Below are 21,437 nucleotides of genomic sequence, written 5' to 3' on the forward strand. Positions count from 1 at the left end.
CTCACAACGTCTCGTGTTGCGAGGCGTTGTGAGCTTGTAGATCGGCTATTTTCGGCAAAGAGCTTTAGTGTAGAGGGGAAACAGACTAAGTACAGAGTGAAAGGTCAAGTTAATTAAGTATTGACAGTTAGTGGTTAAATATCTGAAAACACAAATAGACATGACTCCAAAATACACTGATGATTGTGCTGTCAAACAATGAAACTATATGGAATCTCTGAAAAGGTTGTGGGGGTCCCTGCTTCATCTCTCAACTAAGGGGTCCTTGGCCTGAAAACATTGAACTGCTCTACACCAAATCTATTGGCAGAATGTGGCTGTTATACAAGCTCATGTGTAACAGTATGACATTGTGATCTTATAGATGGCATTTCTGCCAGATATTCACCTATTATGACATGCCCTGAAGGGTTCATGTGGATAATGATCTGTTGCAGGTCTCCAAGTCTAATACTGTATAGGCCAAGCCTATTCCCATTTTGTTTTGACAACATTATGCAAAGGTTGATCACCAAACAGGTGAAATCTCTGACCTCTGGTTTGTTGGATCTCTTGCTGGAATATGTGATCAGTGATTTTCAAATAGTGGCGGATGTTGATGCATTTCACACTGGACAGACTTTTTTCCTAGGTGGTCCTACAGTATCAGATGGGATAGCCTGATAATCTGACTGGTCCCCTGAGCTACTCCACTAAAACTCATGCATAGTTCACAAAACTGAAGTAGGCCTATGCATGGGCCTTAATTAACATTACAACAACCAAACAAAAAAAGAAAATGAAAAATATATTTAGTGCAAAGAATTCATAAAAAATGCATGATTAGTCATTTTGTTCCAAAAATGTTTTTTTTTCAAAAGTTGACCTGCTGGTGGCACTATAACAGGCCAATGTGAAAAAGGGTCGCATTTGTTCTTGACCTAGTGGGACTGTGAATGTGCGTACAAATAATTAAATATTAAAATATGGTTTTATGGTAATGATTCACTGAGACCCTGGATGGCTTGGTTCTAGGCTTTAACATAATTGCTTCGACATATTTTGAGAGATTTTTGCATATGATTTTTGCCACCAGTAAACCACTTCAGCATTAATTTCATCCGTAGACATATCAGAAAGTATTTAAACGTATTTTAAGCCTCTGATCATGACATGAATAAACAAACAAAAAAAAGTGCGTGCATTTGCACATTTTTTTGTCAAAATTGCGGAAACTACATATCCCATAAACCATTGCGATAAGCAAACAACGTGATATGGGGGCTATGGTTTTCCGCAGAAGATGAAGATGCCTTGTGAAGGAGCACATGTGCCGAGCAGTTTAGTTTGCCACCTTTGCCTCTTGCGTGTCGTGTTGTCTCTTATATTTCTTTGCCGTGGAACTGAGTTTAGGCTGCTACAAAATGCCGCAATGTTTTGTTCCTGACTGCAACCACCGACTGTACGTCAATAACTGCAGTTTCCACAGATTCCCCAAGAATAGCTCAACAAGGAGACGCTGGATTACATATATTAGGTAAGGATAATATGTAACGATGTTGTCGTGGCTCTGCAGAAGTTTGAAGGCTATCATATCATATAGGCCTAGTCATGTATTTTGGGGAACATGTTTTGACATTTGCGATCATCAGATGATAGTTTGTCTTTATTTTACCCCCCACTGGACATCCGCCCATAAAGTCCGTAATACTCCGAATATATTATACAACATGAAAACCGGTAGCCCTGGATGTTAACTCATCATTCGGAATCATTTTGCACTGTAATAGTCCGTATTTTCTCAATAGATATGTGTTTTAATCACGTCTGTGCACCTGCACGCCATTGTTTCCACATACTTCCTGTTTACATTGAGTTGGCTCTGGTCCAGAGGGGGTCCAACCTATGTTCCCCAGGTTCTATGTTCCCCACCTCACAGCATTAGTTTAGTGAGGTTATGGTTAGGGGTAGGTTTTTCTGTACCCCGGCCCTACTCAACTTCAGTCAAAATAAACAAAACTACGTCGCTAATCCCCTAACCAAAGGTATTTTTCAGTCTGTCAGTCAGTCAGTCAGTCAGTCATCTATGACAGGGGTGTGTCTGTGAGCCTGCAGTGTTAGTTGTTTGTGACTTTATTGTGTCTGTGTCTGTGTGTGTGTGTGTGTGTGTGTTTTTATGTATAAATTCAACTTTATTTATTCCTAAACTTTATATTACCCAAAGTAGTATACTCGAGTCTATACTGTAATAACTCAATAACTCAATACTGTAATAACTCAACTATAGCTAGACATGGGATTGCTGCATATAATTGTAATAATAAAATAATGATTACTTCATCACGCCTAACTAGCCCTACTAACGTGTACATAACTTGGAATGTATTGTTACTACGTGTACATAACTTGGAATGTATTGTTGCTACATGTACATAACTTGGAATGTACTGTTATTTACTTTCAGGCGTGGAGACAGGCAACCCAATCACAATTCCAGAGTGTGCAGCTGCCACTTTACAAAGGGAGTTCAGAAGGGTCCAATATGGTTCCCCGCACGCGTGAAGGGCATTCCTCCCGTTGAGGAGGACCTCGCTGAGGAGGCCAGTCCACCTGGGGAGGATGGACCACCTGTGGAGGACAGTCTGGACAAGGAGGACAGTCCACCTGTGGAGGACAGACAGTCCTCCACAAGGAGGAGGACCGTCTGCACTGGGATCATCCACAGGGACCATCCATACTGTATATGGGAATAAAAGGGACAAGGAGCGACACAGATATCTCCATATATGGCCATTCATTTATTAGTGAATACATTTCCCCCGTTGACTTGAAAGGGGAAAATTCAAATGGTAAGACGGAATTCATTTGCAGGTGTGACTCACGTCACGGCAACCACACTTGCAATTTCCTAGAATGGCACCTTTCTAGTTATGTTTTATATAAACGATTGCAGTATGCTTTGTCGGCCAGTCTGTCAGTCACCGATAGCCCCGCTTACATGCATGAGCGGACAGACATACAGATAAGAGAGAACGCTGCATTCAGACTTAGGGGCAGTCCCCTGCATTAAAGTAGCCACCAGCACACACACACACACACACACACAAAAAAAACAAGCGCAAATGCTCCCAATGGTGCCATATGTGTGTGTGTGTGTGTGAGTGAGTGATTGAGAGAGATTCTACTGCAACGGGACGTCACGTTACCCTGTCCTGGTGCATGATGATGTGATCATGTGCATCTATCCTCCTGTGCGTCTTTGACCAGGTCAAATTGACCTGGCCAGTAACGTTTTGGAAACGCCACCTTAATTGTCTTCTTGCGATCATAAATAGCCTAAGAAACCACCAGCAAAATATCCTATATCCTTCATCAGATAAATAGTATTTAAAGGGGACCGGGTAAGGGGATATAAGAAATACAGTCCATTTTAGAAGTATTTAACTACAGCCTTTTTGTTATTATCGTGAATGCGCTTGTCCATGGACCAAGCCTATTTATGTTCTATGGGCCGTCGGGCGCAAATATGGATTGTTGATTGATGATAATAATGATAATATATGTAAGCACAACAACGCACATCCCCACTAATCTAATTGAAAGAGCATTGCAACTTATTTTTTTCACATGGTGGGGCTGTGCATTTGCATTAGGCTCTATTATTAGGATATTATTATTCATGGATACAGGGAAATGCGATGTATTTAATCATTTGCGTCACAGCCAGTGCTGTGTTCTACCTGTCACACAGGTATATGGAGTATGCTGTGAAGACATTTTCTTTGAAAAAGAGTATGCCCTCCTGAACCTTTCAAAGTAGCATATCTGATAGGCATTATGCACTGGCGTATGCCCTGGCCACACGAATAGCCACAGATCATAGATTATAGTATGCCCTCACAAAAAGTCTAGAACACACCACTGGTCACAGCTAACTAACCCGATTTAAAAGTGGGCACATGTAAACACCAGATCGGATTGATCTCACCCCATGTAAACACTTGATCCAAAACCTTCAATCGGGTTTATTTAGATCAGATTGGAATAAAGGTGTCATGTAAACGTACCTTATGACAGGTGTGTGTGTGTCTGTCTGTTGTAGAGTGCTTAGATAATTTGGAGCCTGCAGTGTTTTTTTTGTTTTGTTTTTTTTACTTTATTGTGTCTGTGTGTGTTTGTGTGTATACATTCAACTTTATTTATTCCTAAACCTTATATTATAGGGGGGCACGGTGGCGCAGTGGTTAGCGCTTCGCCTCACAGCTAGAAGGTCCTGGGTTCGATTCCCGCCGGGGGACGCTGTGGGCACTGGCGGCGTGTTCCTCCTCCGCGTCATCAGCGCCCACACCCTAGGTGGGGTTGGCGATAGGGCCTTTCTGTGTGGAGTTTGCATGTTCTCCCCGTGTCTCCTAGGGTTGATACCCTCACAAAAACATGCACGTAATCCTGGTCTCAATAATGCCTCCCCCTGGCCAGCCGGGGCGCCTGATGGAGGGGAAAGGAACTGGTTGGAATAACGTGTTCCTTCCACGCGCTACGTCCAAACCAGGGAAATTTCCACTGTCAGGTGAAAAGAAGCAACTTGGACTCCTCATGCATAGAAGGAAGCATGAGGTCAGTCCGTTGCCTCCCCAGGTTGGCAGAGGGAGAGCAGAGCCCAGGATTACATAGGCAATTGGCACTGGGTGAAAAAATGGGTTACAAAATTGTGGGATAAAAATTAGAGAAAAAAATAAAAAATAAACCTTATATTATCCAAAGTAGTATGTATTGTTGCACTACTGATCTTTACTTTCGTCAAATAACTTAACTGTAGCTAGAGATGGATTTGAAGAAATAATGATTACTTCATCATGCCTAACCCCTACTAACGTGTACATAACTTGGACTGTATTGTCATTTCCTTTCAGGCGTGGAGACAGGAGACCCACTGACAATTCCAGAGTGTGCAGCTGCCACTTAACAAAGGGACTTCAGAAGGGTCCAATATGGTTCCCTGCACGTGTGAAGGGCATTCCTCCCGTTGAGGAGGACCTGGCTGTCCAACTGTGGAGGACAGACCGCCCGAGCAGGGGCGTCACAAGGGGGGAGGAAAAGTGGGACTGAGTTACTAGGGCCCAAGGTGGAGGGGCCTTAATTATTTTATACTTTAGCTATTAAATAGCAGATATACAAGCTCACGCGCTGCGAGCTTGTAGATCTGCTATTTTTGAAAAGTCGTGACGATGTGTGCAAATCTTTGAATATATGTATTTTTTAAGCAAATATTTGTAACTCAAATTTTGCTTCTGGGGTGGTCCCTGGAACGAAATATTTTGAGATGGGGGGTCCGTGGCCAAATACATATAATTTTGGGGGGTCCTTCACATGAAGAATTGTGAGCACCACTGACATGGAAACATAGGTTTTTCATGAAAAACAAAGACTGGCACAAACTTTCACAATTTTTCAAAAATGGCAGATTTACAAGCTCGCAGCACGCCACTCGGTGCCACGCTGTGAGCCCATTCTAAATGTGTTTAACCTCCTCCCTCTATATGAAAAACATTCATGGGGGGCCCCGCAATCCTTGTTCCCCAAGACCCAGAATTTGGTGCGACATCCCTGTGCCCAAGGTGGAGAGTCTGTCCACGGAGGAGGAGGCTCCCGCACCGGGAGGCAAACTGGAGCCAAAGGTTTCATGATGGAATGGCGTTGAATTCAACGGGAGCCGGGGTGGACCAGCGTAGAGGTAGCTCTCCACCACAAACGGACTACTGCAGACCACTGCAAACTGGCAGTCGAATGAAGTCGGGAGATATGTGGTTTGGAACAGTTGTTAAAGAAAAGAAAAGCAGTGTTTATAACATTTATAAGTTATGGCATACGCTTGGTTTAGTTTCAGAGAAAATCTGACAGCTGTTTGAATGAGACGAGCCACACCACACAGTCCCACGCTGTGTCTGCATTTGAAGCACACATGCAGCCGTAGTAATATCAATATACCATGGATATGTGCTGTATTCAAAATTAGACAAAATAAATGTAGCCTACCGCATTTTCGAAAGGGTCCCTTGCAGCCAACTATCTCTTCTCTGTGAGCCTGCTTCTACCTTAAGAATAAACACTATCATTATCTTGGAATTAATTAACATATTGCACATACATTTTCCTGAACCATTTGTCAAAGGTCGTAGTAATTCAATGATCTTTGTTCATACACTTGTCCACCCGGCTTCCATTAAACCTTTGGCTCCAGTTTGCCACCCACTGCGGAGGAAGAAGATGCCACATCTGACCATTTTTTCTCTACACTACAGTATGTAGTGTATTTACACTTAAGGCACACGGCTCACTAAAGCTGCTGTGGTGAACTGTTTTCTGTCAGGATAAATCACGTGAACACGCTCGTCAGACCAGTAGACAGAATGTTATTAATGTTACAGGTTTCTTTAAATACAATGAAAAAACAACAATGACTTATTTTGTGAGAATTGACTTGTGACCTAACTACTAATACCCATAAGCCTTGCTATTGGTAGCAGCAAAACAACTTATGTTAACAGTGAAGTGTTGGTTTAGACTACATGTCCCACCATGGCTTCCTTCACATATCCAGTATCCACTGATCCCCAGTTCCTTTAAGGCCTGTGACTTTGCAAATAGATAAAAAGTCAAACGGCTGTGGACATTAGAGAGGAGATGACAATCGGGTACAAAGCACTGCATCATCACTTTGAGTTGTGCTTCTCTCACCATTCAATAGCATGACATTTAATTAATTGATTACACTAATCCCTGCTGTCACATTTCAGACCACTTGAATGTGAGAACCTGTATAAAAGCAGCTAATATGTAGCAGAGCTCAATCAGCTCATCGGCTGGAAATATAAGGGCTTATGAAAGGGTTGTAACTATCATTAATTACATAGACACTGACTGTTACACGTAGAGCCCAAATTATATATTGTTTTGGCCAATAAATCTGCCCTTATTATGGGTTACTTAATTATTTATGCTTGTCTGTTTGAATGCTGTTTGCAGAATGTTGTTTGCTGTTTATTAGACTTATCCAGTAGAGGGAGCTCTAATACACATGTGAACTGCTGCAGCATCTGAACAGGCCTCATTCAATCAGAACCTCAGTGAACGCTTCTCTGCCACAGAAGCAGCAGCATCAAGCTGCATCAGGAGTGGACTGTCTGTCCAGCGGTGTCCAGCAACACCAGCGGATGGTGACCGTGATCCAGGATCAGGGTCACACCACAGGGAGTGACTGTGGTCCATAGCGTTAGTGGAGCGCTATGGACCAGAGCTAGGTGAGCCCCAGCCTTGGACAGCAGCTCATGGAGGCCTTTTCTGCCCAACGGACAGACCCAGCGCTTTCTCTTCACCACCGTCACTAGCTTTGCCATGTCCACCATGATCACACACACACACACACACACACACACACACACACACACACACACACACACACACACACACACACACACACACACACACACACACACCGTGTCATCAGTGCCCAATGCCCATACCATAGGTGGGGGTGGCAAAAGGGCCTTTCTATGTGGAGTTTGCATGTTCTCCCCTTGTATCCTAGGGTAGGTACCCTCACAAAAACATGCAGTTATCCTGGTCTCTATACCGCCTCCCCCTGACCAGCCGGGCTACGTCCAACTGGGGAAACTTTTCCCCCGTCAGGTGAAAAGAAGTGACTTGGACTCCTCAGGCATTGAAGGAAGCATGAGGTCAGTCCATTGTCACCCCAGGTTGGCAGAGAGAGTGTAGCGCCCAGGATTACATTAGACAATGACACCGGGTGAAAAAAGGGGTTACAAAATTGTGGGATAAAATAAATAAAAAGGATTTGATGGCAGTCATCTTGCAAAGGGAGCATCAAGAAGTGATCAATGAGGTGGTTGATATGTATTTACCTTGATTATTTTGACAAGTTGAGAATTTGAGACTGGCAATTGTAATACTTTTCACACAATGACAGCTTATACTGTGGATATTTTAGTTTTTTTCTGTTACAGATACTCAATCGTTTTAATTTTGACTGACTTCTATATAATGAATCCTCAAATGTCATATAAAATGTATGTTTTATAGCTTTTTCAGTGTCAAACTGTTCGGAGTACCGCTTTACTTACAAGTAAAAGTAGCCCACTATTTGAGTAACCTACTCGTTACTTTCTAGCCTGGCATTAGCCAGACCGATACCATGGTGGAACGTGCGAGTGAATCCACTTTCAGTCTGGTTAATGCCAGGTTACACTTTGAGAACCAAAGCAAAGCTGTGTTTACATACATGTATCTCACCGGCTGTTAACTTGACCATCATTCTAATAAATGCTCAGACGTATATTTCCAAATAATTTATTAAGGTATACAAATACAAAACACCTCTCTTGGTCTCAGTCTATCATAAAATAGGAAGGTCTTGGCGGTTTCTAGCAAATCCTTGACGTCAGTGTCGTTACCAGGCATGTATCATCACTTCACAGGCAGTGACTGCACAGCTTGACCCGTGCACTGAATAGCAGTGGTGGAAAATAAAACTAAGTAAATGTACTCAAATATAATTTAGTGTTTCCAATTTTCAATACTTTTACTTCTACTCCACATCTCAGAGGTAAATATGGTACTTTTTACTCCGCTACAATTATTTGAAACTTTACTTTTTTGAGATTCTGGATTACTATTACAAAACATTATACCACTTCAGCCCTAGGTATACTACTTAGGCTATTTGAAAATGGTCGATCCAAGAGCTCACAATGTGTCACATTGTACAACTACAATACTTACCTTGTACAATACTTTTGTACTTTTTCTCAAGTAAATCCTGAATACCAGACTATTACTTGTGACAGTATTTCTAAATTGCAGTAAAGAATTTGAGTACTTCCACCACTGCTGAATAGCAAGTCGTTGTCAACCTCGTTCCATATTTCAGCTTTTCTTGTAAGTTAACCACTTCAGTAGTTTCCAACCGACAATGACCAAGCCAATTGAACACGGTTTTCAACTGATTCCACATCGATTTCTGCTCGTTGAAACTGTAATGAAAATCAGACCTCTCGCATAAATGTAAAAAAGAAATGTACATACACTCATGTACATACGATCCATGATTGCTGATGGACACAGAACTACATATGGGCACATGGATTGAGATGAATCATTGGTCCTCTTGCATTGATCTCCAAATGCTGGACAACATTATTGAAAAACAAATGGTCAAATCTGCTTGTGATGATATTCAAGTCCTTTTTCATAAAAAGAGTTTCTGCCAAAGACCAAACATGGGGGAGTATTTAACAATACAAATTAACAAACAGCAGAAGGGGGACTGACTGGCAATGAGGTGGGGTCAAGAAACTTTAGGAAAAGACAGGTTATTTTGCATTTTATTTTGTCTTGTGCTTTGGCCTTTAAAAACAGAGAATGCAACATACACGTATCGTTTGGCTGGAGAGCCACAGGTCGATTAACAACTTCTGATTTGACCTAAAATTATATCATAATTTTCTCTATTTCAGTCAATAACTTTATTGAAAAAAAAAAAGAAAAGAAAAGTCCTTGAAATTACTCATTTTGTGCAGACTAGGTTCTCAGTCTCTTCCACTGAAGTGGCTCAGTACACACACAGTCCTACTGGACTGATGTACTGCTCAAAGTCTTTTATGACCACAGTATGCACATCTGTAGCTCGTTAAAATCAAGGAAGGGGCTTCCGTTATTAGATTTCTCCCAGTGTTCTCAGGCTTCCTTTAAGAGCAGCTGCCAGGGGAACGCTCCCAGCAACAGACTGGTCCTCTGCCAGACCAACAGAGCCCCGAGGACCTCCTCCACAGACGGCGACGAAAAGATGCGACAGGGTCTTCAGACCAGCTCAAGTACCTGCAGGGAAAGGATCGGAAATATTGTAAGCAGGGACGATGAGAATTTCCCCCCTCCGTGGTCAACATCCATGGTTTCAAATTCAACCGTAACAAACTGTACATCGTGAGTTTAGAGCTTGTTAATTTGTATTCATGGGTTTCATTTGTAGTCCTACACCGTCCATGTTAAGGAACAAACACAGGTGTTCTGATCGGCACAGCACAGCGGTCTTCGACAGGGGGTCCGGGACCCCTAGGGGGTCCTCAGAGATACTACAGGAGGGCCGCCAAATCTTTGTGTGATAGAATCATGTTTTTTAGGCCTGACCTAAGTTTTTCTGAAAAAAGTCAAATATTATTCAACAATTACTAAAACAAATATGTTGCTACATACTGTACATGTATTGTACTACACTAAAATGTGTTCCAGGCCTGAATGGGTTGAACCACTTGAACCCTAGCATCCCTATTCTGAGTGGGACATTAGCCAAAAATAGCAGATCTACAAGCTTACAATGCCTCGCAGCGCAAAGAGGTTCAAGTGGTTCACCTCATTGATCCTGCTTATTGATCAGGGCTTGTCTCAAGCCCACTATTGAGCCTTTTTCTAATATTTTGTGCAAAGAAAACGGCTAATTCTGACAGAACTGGTAATCTTTTTTATTGGAGTGACAGAGTTTGTGGCTGACCACCATCTAAAATTAAATGAAGTAAATAAATACAAATATATAAAACAACGATTCATTAATGTGCAATTAAGTGTTATTTGGCTATGTATTGAATAGTACTGTAATAATTACTATAAAATGTCCATGTCTCTTCAGCTCCTTATAGCAGAAAATGCATATTTATTTAATTAAAAATATCTATTGCACTACATTTTACTAGGGCATTTAAATACAGACATATGGCAAGTGACCTTTTTACTTTTGGAAAGTAATATTGAAGAAACTTAACTGGTTAATGTCTGTACCGTCACTTTAAAAGCATCATTTTGTTTCCCCGGGCAGCACTGGTTGGCAGGTATTGTTACACTTTTAGACTGACATGTTTGTGACAGCGTGGGTGATTAGATTTATTTCTTGATCGCTTCGTCTTGATTGTTTAAACATGGCGTCATGCGCCGCTATGCTCAATAACAGGCTCGACAAGGCTAAAGCTTATTGTTACCGGGTCTCAATAAATTTGTTATTGAGTTTGTAATGGGCTGGGGTTTCGAGCTCCATCCCTAATCATGAATGTATCGTGTATAAATGTGAACAGGTACATTTGGAAGTGTTAACTTGATTCCAAAGTGCTCAAACAAAAGGATCACTTATGGACTAGAAAGGCTGCAATACGAAAACGCAGAGCATAAAAGGAAATTCAAAACACAGACCTTGATTGTTCCTTGGCTGTTTGCTGCAATAAGCACATTTGACTCCTGAAAGATATGGAAACACAAGAATATCAGAACATTTCATTTACAGGCTTCCACGGCTCCTGGAAAAAAATCTATTGACTCTTATTTAGGTGTGCAGTAAAACTTGCTTTTATTGTGATATAACAATCCTGCCTCGCACTTAGATGCGAGGCATGTAGGCAATGCATAGAAAAGGCGCTGATGGATTTGACCTTGCTATATACGCACGCACGCACGCACGCACTCAATTCTTGCACTGGGCCATATGTGCCTTTATGCCTCTACTACAGTAGTGTAAAGTAACTAGTAAGTACATTTACTCAAGTACTGTATTTTAGTACTTTAGACATCACTGATATCGCCACCTGTACTGCGCATGCGTTGCTGCCATGGCAACAGCCGAATGCTCAAAGAGTGCCCAAATTTGGAGATGACTGACATCACTGATACGTTGTGATACAATTGAGGGAGCCTTGTAAGAAATCCTTTTGAATCGTTAATACAGAGATTCATTGCAGAATTCATACAGAAATTCAACATTACTTCTGAGACTCCTCAGGGCTCCAAATTAACTTTTTTTACTTGGTAGCACTGGTGCTACCAGTTTAATTGTAACAGATTATTTCTACATTGCAGTATTGATCTTTTACTTTTTCCACCACTGATGTTAATAATAATTCTCACCCCATCAGGCAAGGCCCTCCAGCACACAGCGCTGACAAACTCATTGGTGTCGTCCTCTTTCTTGTCCTTGTCCAGGACACTCTTCACCGTGTCAAACTTAAACGTCAGCAACGTCTTGGACAGGCCCTTGTAGTAGAGGTACAGGGAGTTGTTCTCACTGCCTGTCAACACAAACACACACTATTAGAACAGGGTTTCTCAAAGTTAGAAAACAGACCCATGTACATGGAAAAGATTTTCGTTCCAATGAATATTTTTACTAGAGATGGACCGATTGCAAAATTCTTGGCCGATACCGATCCTCCGGTTTTATGAAGGTCTGACCTGCCAAAACCGATTTTTCCGATACCGATTTCTTTAGCTACTGTAAGAACTAGAAAATAGGGTTGCTCAAATACCCTTTTTTCAGGCCAAGTAGGCCTACAAGACATACTTCAATTTGAGTACCAATAAGCTAGAAGAACACTAATGCCAAATCAATCACAATAGTACAATATCCAAAAACACAGACAATATCCAGTCTAATATGACCGTCTGTTTTTTTTTTCTTCTTTTTGGAGACAACATTGACACAGGATTATGGAATATATCCTTACATTGCAGTAATCAGCACCATCTGTATTCTGTAGGCTGCCACTAAATAGACTGGCTGCTACTTGCTAATGTTTACTTTAGTCACAGGACCAGAGCATCATGCTGTGCAGTGCCATAGACACAATTGGCATAAAACCGGTTTTATGTCAGTGACCTGCCGATCACCGATTCGGCCGGTTTGATATAATACCTGCCGATTTTTGATATTGGCCGATACCGATGTCCATCCCTAATTTTTACAGTTAATATAGCAAGTTACTAGGAATTAGAGGTGGGCGATATGGAAAAATACAATATCATGATATTTTCCGTTCCAATGAATATTTCTACAGTAAATATAGCAAGTTACTGCTTCATACACCAAATATCAAAACAAAAACACTCTTTCAGTATTGACATTTACCACAAGCCACATAGTCTCCATTGGAGGCCAGGCCAACAAAGTTCTTCTCGTTGATGTGACCCTTGAAGGAGCGTAGACAGTGAGGTTTGTTGACGTTCCACAGCTTCAGCTGGCTGTCTGTTGAGCTGGTGGGGAAAAGGCACACATTCATTTATGTAAGCCATTTACCAGCCTCGTGCCACAACCCTGAAACAGAGGTAAATCAGCCAACAACCCACGGCCCTCGAATGCAGTGTTGTTTTTGACAGAAAATTTGTATTTAGTTTTAGTCATAGTCTTTTGAATAAAATGTAATTAGTTTTAGTCATAATTTAGTCACCTGAAAAGTATTAGTTTTAGTCTAATTTTAGTCGACTAAATATCATAAGATTTTAGGCGACTAAATCTATAAGTTGATTTAGTCGACTAAAACTTTTTTTGGCAGGCCTTGATGGCATCGTAATGACTGATTTTACACTTGGTTGTGTGCTGAAAATAGCAGATCTACAAGCTCACAACGCGTCGCAGTGTTGTGTATTTTCAGCATGCAACACCTGAGAGCAACCAAACATAAAATGACTCTCCCTCCCTAACGTTTTAGTCTAGTTTTTATTTTGTTGAAGAAATTGTCAATATATTTAGTCTTAGTTTTAGTCACCACAGCTTAGTTTTTGTTTAGTTTTTTTTTAGTTTTCGTCAGTGAAAAAAACACAGTTGACAAACATTTTTCGTCATAGTTTTAGTCGACGAAATCAACACTGCTCGAATGGTAAATTGCTTTTCTACCACTTCTACCATATAAATGAAAGAAAACACAGTTGTAACTCGCAAGGTTATTTAGTTATACAACTGCAACACAACAGTGGGCGGGGTACATGAGCCATCTCAAGGTTGTTGACTGATTTACCACTGTTTTAAGCCAATCAGAATCCAGTATCTTTGACCACAAAAAGTGGTAGAAACAAACATTTTACAGGATACAGAGTCTAATTAAAAATGGGCATGAGGGTGCAAAACATCTTCCCTGTTCTAACAGATATGGCTGATTGTGCCATTTCGATCTTGAGGGCGACCTTAAAAACCCATTCAGGCCTAGAATTATTGAATGCTTTAACCAGTGAAAAATAGCAGATTATACAAGCTCACAGCACCGAGTGCACCGAGTGCCGCGCTGCGAGCTTGTAGATCTGCTATTTTTGAAAAAGTCGTGAAAATGTGTGCAAATCTTTGAATATATGTATTTTCAAAGCGAACGTTTGTAACTCAATATTTGAGATGCGGGTCCGTGGCCAAATAAATATCATTTTGGGAGTCCTTCACATGAAAATGTTTGAGAACCACTGACATAGTAGTCTCTCAAGAACAGACTAACTGAGCTCCAGTTAAGTGAAAAGGACCTTTTCTTTGACGATGGCTGGTCAGATTGCTGACATAGAAACATAGGTTTTTCAAAAAACCTTAGAAGGATTCAAAAGACACTTATAGAATCGGGTCAAAATGCTAATTTTCACAATTTTTCAAAAATAGCAGATCTACAAGCTTGCAGCGTGGCACTCGGTGCCGCGCTGTGAGCTTGTAGATCTGCTATTTTTCAATAGTTAAAGCATAAAATAATGATACACAATAATGTGTACCCTTTCTAAATGGGTTAATTTGTGAAGTTGGCCAACCATTCTTTGGTTGTTTGGTTCACAAACAGGACTGAATACAACTCCCTGCCATGCATGCAGGCAATGTCATAAATCAATGCTTTCAAAAAGGTAGAACTGCAGAGCACCTTTTTAGCACACATTGCCATCTAATATTGGTCACTATGTGGATCGTGGATCTACACTACAGTTGTGTCTGTACAAATAACCTTTTGGCCTCTTTGAAATGCTTGATTAAGCCTAAGTGCCCGTGGTGATATGGAATCTCAATGGCAGTTGCAGTGTGGCTGCTTCAGTGAAAACATATCATCGCGAAATCCCTCATGCAAGAGGAAGCGCCAACTTACGCAGAGACAATTTCCTCTCCGTTGACAAACTTGGCGTAGGAGACGGCTTTCCTGTGGCCTTTGAACACCATGATTGGCTGCTTAGTGTGGCGGAGGTCGTAATAGTGCACGCAGTGGTCTATGGAGAAAATAAGACAATTATAGGACAGATTGAAAATCCATTATTTACTCAAATGGATTCTATGGGGTCCTTTCAAAGGTTTGTGAAGTATGTGAACTAGAGTCTAGTCATGTAGTGCATGCGTCTGTTCCCTGTCCTTTCTTTTGTCCTGGTCTCTAATATTCAGTGTAAGAGCATAGATACCAGTAAGACTCCCGAATCGGGAGATAAGCGACCGTCAGGTCCCAGCGTGATTTTAGGGCAAAATGTGTAGGAGCAGTGTCAAAAAATGTGTTTGAAAAAATCGGCCTGATGGTGGCGCTATATGGGACAGATCCATGTTGATGACATGAGTGTAGACACACTGTGTACCGATTTGCGTGATTTTAGGGCAAAATCTGTAGGAGCAGTGTCCAAAAATGTGTTTTAAAAAATCGGCCTGATGGTGGCGCTATATGGGACAGATCCATGTTGATGACATGAGTGTAGAGCAAGTGTGTACCGATTTGCGTGATTTTAGGGGAAAATTTGTAGGAGCAGTGTCCAAAAATGTGTTTTGCAAGAATCGGCCTCATGGTGGCACTAGAAGAGGGCCATGTGAGAATTGAGTTGAGGGGTTGTGGTTTGGCAGGCAAGGAGTGTGTGCAAAATTTGGCATGGATCGGGGCAACGGTTGCGGAGATATGAGCAGGGCAAAAGTATGATGTGTGAGGTGTGACAGACAGAGTGACGGACTGACTGACTGACGGACAGCTGGTCGAGGTTTTGATAGATATGAGCAGGGCAAAAGTATGACGTGTGAGGTGTGACAGACAGACTGAGTGACGGACTGACTGACGGACAGCTGGTCGAGGTTTTTATAGTAACTGTGACCTGACGGTCGCAATAATATTTCTTGCACAACAGTTACACATTTCTCAATAATACGTTGAAAGATATAGCACTGACGAAGGTCCAATGACCAAAAAGTTTGTACATTTTTGCACCCATCACTTTGAGCACAGAGCACTTTAAGAGCATGTTAAAAATCAAAAGATCAAAATCAAGAGTATTTTCATAGTCTCTGTGTAAGGAGCTTCCTTAAAAGTTTATGTAGAGAGCAAGTCTTTTTCTGCCAGACCATCATACCTGCAGTCAACCCTGTACAAACAGTTCAATCCCTTGTATGAGACATGGAAAGCCTACTGTGGGAGCATTGGGCAAAGGTTGCCCCATGGTCAACAGCACTGCAGCGCTCCAGGCTCTGATGCTGGATAGGACAGAGTAGAGGGGGCAATCTAGCTCTGGTCCATAGTGTTAGTGGAGTTCTCCCTAACGCTATGTTCCTCTAGCTCCCGAATCCTTGGCAAATCCGGAAAGACCCGTCGTCTGGTCTGTAAATAACAAAAACTGTTTCGCCCCTCACCAAACCAAAGGTATCAGTGGACAGTTGAAAGCTTAATCTACTTAGTGGTCGAGCCCCCCACCACACGATTAAAATACATTTCTAGGGGTAAATGAAAAATATTCCACCGGATGGAGACACTCTTCCTGGTTGAAGACTGTTTTTACGAAACATCGCTTCCAACGTCGCAGAGTTGAATAACACCCACTGAGACAATGCTCTGTGTAATTTGGTCCTCTGACCTGCGCGGCAGTAGTGAGTTGGGACCCTGATGGTGACGACAAATAGTGAAAAACTAGAAGAAATGGAGTCTCCATCCGGTAGAATATTTTTCATTTTGCCCTAGAAATGTATTTTAATCGTGTGGTGGGGGGCCCAGACTGCGTCCACTAAGTAGAGTAAGCTTTCCACTGTCCACTGATACCTTTGGTTTGTTGAGGGGCGAAACTGTTTTTGTTATTTTCGGACCAGACAATGGGTCTTTCCGGATTTGCCAAGGATTTGGGATGTAGAGGAACATAGCGTTAGGGAGAACTCCACTAACGCTATGGACCAGAGCTAGGGGCAATCCAGGAGTCCCAAGTTAGTGTTGGCTAATCTGCACCCTCCCTGCATGACGTTTTCTATATAATCTGTATGAATATTTTAGCCCAATATGTTAGTCACTGTAGTGTGACTGGAATTTAACCCATTTTCAGCACACAGGGTGTGGGGTAGGGGGGAAAAAAGAGCAGTTCAAGTACACGATTTCCAAATATTGAGGGTTTAAGTGGTTAACTGCCCCTGTTGTAATGACGGTTGGTTAGAGCAGGGGCTCCCAAACTTTTTTGTCTCAGGGCACCCCATAAATATTGTTTTTAATCCGAGGCACCCCTAACATTATAATTTTCACTCCCAGCACCTTGTATTTATAGCATATCGTCGTTGGCGGGTGGAAACCTTGTATGTCCAAAACCGTTAATTTTGTATTTATCATCTATAAAATGTACTAAACTAGTGAAAACAGCAGATCTACAAGCTGTGAGGCGTTGTGTGCTTATAGATCGGCTGTTTTCACTAGTTTTGTGAGACAGTCTTGTATGATGAAGCAGGGCTTTGCATGCTTTACCAAAAATCAAACCTCGTTCGAAGTGGAGCTGTGAATTTGAGCAGTTCCAGATCTATGCTTTTGATTCTGTGTTTTAGATCTATGAATTCTAAGTGTTCTATATATAAATTCTATGTGTTCTAGATCTATAAATTGTGTGTGTGTGTGTGTGTGTGTGTGTGTGTGTGTGTGTGTGTGTGTGTGTGTGTGTGTGTGTGTGTGTGTGAACTGTAAACTGTTCCTATGAGTGAGTGGTGAGTGTGCCTGGCCTGCACAAAACAGCGCCCCTCCTTTAACTAGTGTGTTGTGTGTGGCCACTCAAGGTATTGCCAGACTACGGACACGGCCAGCCAGCCAGCCACCCAGCCACCCACCCACATACCCACGGACATACCTGTCTATTGGGAGCTTGTGTTCCACAGCTCCAAAAACATACACATTTGTAACTTGGAGATACAAGGTTTCTGCCCGACAGTGACAATATTTTAGTGATTATGTTGCAAGGAAAACGTTGAGATAATAGCCATTTTGGTTAGAACTGACTGAGAATAACTGTGTACTTCAAGTTTAAAATGTTTTTTCAAGTGTCCAAATAAACTCCAAATATTATCAAATTATCTCGCGGCACCCCTGGACTGCAGTCACGGCACCCCAGGGTGCCCCGTCACCCACTTTGAAAAGCCCTGGGTTAGAGAGCGTAAACTGATGGAGGAGGAAATGAAAGCTGGGATTCTAACCTGCACAGCCAAAGGCCAGATGATACCTAGAGGTTGGACTAAACTTCACACAGCACACGTTGGCTTTGGCCTCGATGCTGGCCACCGAGTTGTCAAGGTTAGTCGACCACAACTTCACTGGAAAACAAACAAAACAAGCAATCAGGCATGTGATCAATCAGGGTAAACAAAACCGCAGCAAACAATAGATCGAGCACCGAAGTCTGACATCATTTACTCATCCTACCTGGGTCCCGTTTTTATCTCCCCTATTCTGAATACCCATAGACCTTTTTGATATTGCGTCATATAAGAACCATGTTTCAAAAATAAACAAATTATCTCTACGGTTTATGGATGTGAAGAATCAACTGGTGGCTAGAAAACGCTAATGTTACTGCCACCGCCAGAAACAGACAGTAGTTACTTTATCGCCAGAAACAGACTGTATCAAATATGAGTGATTGCCTATCGTAAACAATACTGAGCCACCTCTCAACAACATCGCAGAGACAGTTTGTTTATTTTTGGACCACGATTCTTATGAGACTACAGTATTTTAACACACTGAATGCCGTTGATTAAACACTGATTTAATCGCCGAGCATTTCCGGATTTTCGCTACGATATTATTTTCTTTCACTCAGAACAGAAAAATACCTCCCGTTGCATTGTGGGAATTGGAGTGTTTCTCTTCAGCCGCGGCTACCCCAGACGGCAAGCTACGGTTTAATATAAAACCCTATCAGACTCTTGTCAAACTCTGTCGACAGCTCTGGACGACATCAAAGAGTTTGACGAGTGCACTTTTCGTCGGCATCCAGTGTACTAAGAAGAACCAATGTTATTCTAGAGAAATGACTTCCGTGAACCAGGGCATGAACGAGTGACGGCAGGACTTTGGGGCTCAATCGGACCTCAGTTGTCTGGCGGTAAAACAACCATCTGCCCCGAATCACTGCACAAGGTGAAACCTCTTGGATTTAACTCTCAAATACCTGGAACGCGCCCAAGTCGCGTCAGACTTTAACCACTTTAACCATTATTTTATGCTTTAACTTTAGAAAAACAGCAGATATACAAGCTCACAGCGCGGCACCGAGTGCCGCGCTGTGAGCTTGTAGATCTGCTATTTTTGAAAAATCTTGAAAACGAGTGCAAGTCTTTGAATATCTTTGACCCGATCTTTGACCCGACTTCTAAATCCTTCCTCTAAATCATGCTGTCCTCAAACCTTTTCATGTCAAGGACCCCCAAAATTACAGGTATTTGGCCACAGACCCCCCATCTCAAAATATGTTGTCCCAGGGACCACCCAGAAGTAAATATTTGAGTTAAAAAGGTTCGCTTTTAAGTAGATATATTCAAAGACTTGCAAAGAAAATCATGATTTAAAAAAAATAGCAGATCTACAAGCTCGCAGCGCGGCACTCGGTGCTGCGCTGTGAGCTTGTATATCTGCTATTTTTCAATAGTTAAAGCAGTCAATAATCTTAGGCCTAAATGGGCTAAGCAAACCGTTATTGTGCCTTACCTTTAGCGTCATCAGAACCAGAAGCTAAGAGTTTGGGATCCATCAGATTGAAGTCAACGCTCCAACATCTTTTTTCATGCTCCTGAAAAAGGAACATAGCATATATTAAAAGTTGGATGATGGTGCTTTCTTTCTTTGCTTCCCTTCTAGTCTCCAGAACATACTGCAACGACAACTTGGACAAGATGGACTCAGGGTGAAGTGTGGGTTATGACAGAAAGAATAAGATCACAGATACAAGCGGCCGAAATGAGTTTTTTCAGATGGGTGGCTTCTCCCTTAGAGCAGTGGTTCTCAACCTTTTCAGGCCGCGACCCCCAAAATAATCATATTTATAACTGGTGACCCCTCCACCCTGACGAGCACTAAGAGTTGAGCCATTACATTTTGTATAACACGGTTCTATTGTGAACATAGCAGAACTACATGCTCACAACGCCTCGCGTTAAGCATGTAGATCGGCTATTTTCACAATTTCTGCCTCTAATATTTGACAATTTGGCCACTGTTTAATTTGTCATTTTAGATGTATATATGGCGATTATGAAAAAAAAAAAGAGTGCGATTATATCAAATAACTGGTATTAGTGCGATTGTGTATTAATTATGACGGGCCTACCTGGTAGACCTTTGACCGCTGGCCAGTGAAGCCGTCCCATAGGATGACCGTCCCCTCATAGTCACTGCTGGCCAGCAGGTTCTTGTGGTAACTGCTCCAGCTGATACAGCTGCTCAAAGGTAAAACAAACCAAGGCTGGGATAAGTAGGGCTGTCACCATTATGACATTTTACATGACGATTAATTGTCACTCAAATAATTGCGATTAAAGTTTTAATTGTGTTTCTGTCGTTGACAATTACATTTCTGTTTGGCTTTTAGGCTTAAAGTTGCACATGGCAGATATGACACATAACCTAAATAAATATACAAAGAAATGACTGACATATTTGACAACTTTATACTTAAAAAAAGAACATTGATAGTGGAAATAGCCGATCTACAAGCACACGATGCGATCTACAAGCTCACAACGCGTCGCGATGCGCTGTGAGCTTGTAGATCTGCTATTTCCACTATTTTTGGACTTTTAAAAAAATATATGAAGATTTTTCAACATGGAAACGATTATGACGATAATGTCAAATAATTGCGATTAGACGATTATGTAATAATTGTGACAGCCCTACGGATAAGTTCACTTCTTCAGTTCAGACTGAGTCACATCTTTAGGAATCAAATTTGAATTCAAATAAGTAAATATGTGGCCCATAATCACATTTCAAATGAGTAAATACGTGGCCCATAAGCATAATCCCATTTCAAAGCAACTAGGAATGTGGTTCAATCCGATTCCAATCTGGATCCCAGCATCCCAGCTAACACAGGGATGCTGACAGAACCTTCGCTAGAAACCCCAGGACAACGATCCACTCGTCCTAGACTCTTCGCCCTCCTGGCCCCTAAACTGTGTAATGAACTGCAGACTCACTCCCTAGCTTCCGCCATAGTCTGAGAACTCACCTCTTCAGGCTCCACCTTAGCCCATAGCACTTAGCGTTACAGTAGCCTACCTTCGGTGGCCATAGAGGCTTTTGCAATGGCAAACAAATGTAGATCACATTTTTATATAGAACGACTGTGTTTAACTTCAATGTATGTATTAGTAGTAACTCTGAGGACCCCCTAGGTCCCGGATCCCCTGTTGA

The 21,437-nt window shown here is 41.8% G+C and overlaps 1 protein-coding gene and 1 long non-coding RNA gene across 2 annotated transcripts in view; one reads left to right on the forward strand and one right to left on the reverse strand.

The window, feature by feature from the left end:
- The first annotated feature begins 1,381 nt into the window (after positions 1-1,381).
- Positions 1,382-5,206, forward strand: LOC308285855. The gene is made up of 3 exons (XR_013962089.1): positions 1,382-1,516; positions 2,444-2,828; positions 4,890-5,206. It is a non-coding gene; the product is annotated as an uncharacterized lncRNA (long non-coding RNA).
- A 3,121-nt stretch (positions 5,207-8,327) lies between these two features.
- The window catches only part of cop1 (COP1 E3 ubiquitin ligase), a 43,659-nt gene continuing 30,549 nt past the window's right edge, over positions 8,328-21,437 (reverse strand). The window contains exons 14-21 of the mRNA XM_080726919.1: positions 20,350-20,458; positions 19,731-19,812; positions 18,218-18,334; positions 14,910-15,027; positions 12,935-13,059; positions 11,938-12,098; positions 11,230-11,274; positions 8,328-9,870 (exon numbers count right to left, since the gene is read on the reverse strand). Of these exons, the coding sequence (XP_080583045.1) occupies positions 9,853-9,870; positions 11,230-11,274; positions 11,938-12,098; positions 12,935-13,059; positions 14,910-15,027; positions 18,218-18,334; positions 19,731-19,812; positions 20,350-20,458 (775 nt within the window). The 3' untranslated portion in view covers positions 8,328-9,852. The remainder of the gene's footprint in view (positions 9,871-11,229; positions 11,275-11,937; positions 12,099-12,934; positions 13,060-14,909; positions 15,028-18,217; positions 18,335-19,730; positions 19,813-20,349; positions 20,459-21,437) is intronic.

Source organism: Nannobrachium achirus (genome assembly GCF_963921795.1).
Source record: "Nannobrachium achirus genome assembly, chromosome: 5".
In the NCBI taxonomy this organism is placed as follows: Eukaryota; Metazoa; Chordata; class Actinopteri; order Myctophiformes; family Myctophidae; genus Nannobrachium; species Nannobrachium achirus.